The following is a 1615-nucleotide window of genomic DNA, read 5'->3' as shown; positions in this document are numbered from 1 at the left end:
GTTAATATACTATTGAGAAAAGAAAAGGATTAGTTCGCTTACGAAAAAAGTAATTAAGAATTGAATGAAGTTTAAATTATGGGCATAAAGAAAATACAACCTTATAATCATTTCCTTACATACTAAATATCCTTACAGACTAAACAAGTATATACATAACATAATGGCAGAAGTGTAAATTAATGTTTGGCTTTGTACAGTATAAAAAGTCATAATGTCTAATAACAAAAGTCTACTTCATAGTGATTACTATTTTGACTAGTTACATAAAAAATTAGAAAATCTGTAAATTTAGTCACGTGTTGTCTAAAACTGGTCATTGTCTTAAAATTTGTATGTCATATTTCAACCAAGCTAACAGCGCCACTTTACGGCGTACGTTTAGGGAACGTGGGACCCCGACGTCGAGGGACTCCCTCAACGCCGGAATCCTCTGTTCTATTATTATCTGAGGAACGCGTAGCTGAATTGAAGCTACTCTCCGCCGATGTTATCTCTTCCAAGATGGCAGGAGTTGGAGTACGCATGGAACGGCGCAGACGTTCTAAACTGAGAACCCGCAGTGGTGTGGGGTACTCGATCTCATCAGTCACCGCATTAAATCTAATGGGCGGGAGATCGGCGTCCTCGATATCGTCAACCAGTGGGACTAAACTGGCCGCATCCTAAAATTAAGAAAAGGGACATTATTAGACAATCATTTTAATAAATGTTCACAAGAGAATGTATCAACGCTTATCCATATATGTTTGTGAGTCATTTTTTTTTATATACATCACTAATACTTTATCCAGAATCTTAATATTAACTATTAGGAAGGAGTTACACCATAGTTAAAGTAAAGTTATTGTCTAAACGCATAGCTATCTGAGCTAAACAGCCTAGTCTAAGTTACGTAATTTTTGCAACGGAGAAATATTATAAGAGCTTATCAAACTTACCACAGACAAATCAGCTGCAGATGGAGATTCAATGCGACTAAGGCACATAATAGAGCTCAAGGAAGAGCTGTCGCTGGATCCCTCAGCTGTCCTCTCAGAACTGACCCGATTACACCTCCCCATATTGGTGTAAAACTGCGTCAGGGGGATGGAGTTGGTCGCCTAAAATATAATAGATCTTATTAGTTTAATCGCAACGCCAACAAAGAATCTAGGAAAATCAGGAAATGAGAATGCCTAAAATCCTGTAAAGCTATATGATTAGGTAGCAATTCAACCCACTTTATACCAGAATTAAAATCTTAGATCGGTTCAAAAAAAAAAAATGCTTATGCAACCATACATTTTAAGATTAATATTCTACCAATAAAAGAATTTTAGTTGCAAATACCTCTAGATACGTGTACAAATGTACGGCCTCTTTCTGAAAATTAATAGAAAACTAAAGCATGGATACTTACATGTAGACGCTCTGTTTGATCAAAGATCAACGGACGGAAGCCAGGACTTCCCGTCGAGGTGTCCAATCCCGCAGGCACATTACTTCCAGTAACTCGATCCTCAGTAGCAGACAGACGGTGTACGGCAAACAGCCCAACTCTGGACCTTACTTCTGCTGGAGTCGATGGACTAGCAGAGGGAGCCTAAAACAAAAAGAAAACATTAAAGTTTTG

The 1615-nt window shown here is 37.9% G+C and overlaps 1 protein-coding gene across 1 annotated transcript; it reads right to left on the bottom strand.

Annotated features, from left to right (window-relative positions):
- Positions 1-312: 312 nt before the first annotated feature.
- Positions 313-1258, bottom strand: LOC145327748 (uncharacterized). Its single transcript, XM_080171304.1, has 2 exons — positions 942-1258; positions 313-665 (listed from the first exon to the last, which is right to left on the bottom strand). The coding sequence occupies exons 1-2, from the start codon at positions 1062-1064 to the stop codon at positions 369-371; spliced, it is 420 nt and encodes a 139-aa protein (XP_080027430.1). The 5' UTR covers positions 1065-1258; the 3' UTR covers positions 313-368.
- Positions 1259-1615: the final 357 nt, after the last annotated feature.

This window comes from Acartia tonsa, chromosome 9 (genome assembly GCF_053477335.1).
Source record: "Acartia tonsa isolate MP-2025a chromosome 9, ASM5347733v1, whole genome shotgun sequence".
Taxonomy (NCBI): Eukaryota; Metazoa; Arthropoda; class Copepoda; order Calanoida; family Acartiidae; genus Acartia; species Acartia tonsa.
Note: the sequence above shows the minus strand (reverse complement) of the source record. Positions and strands in the feature narration are given on the sequence as shown.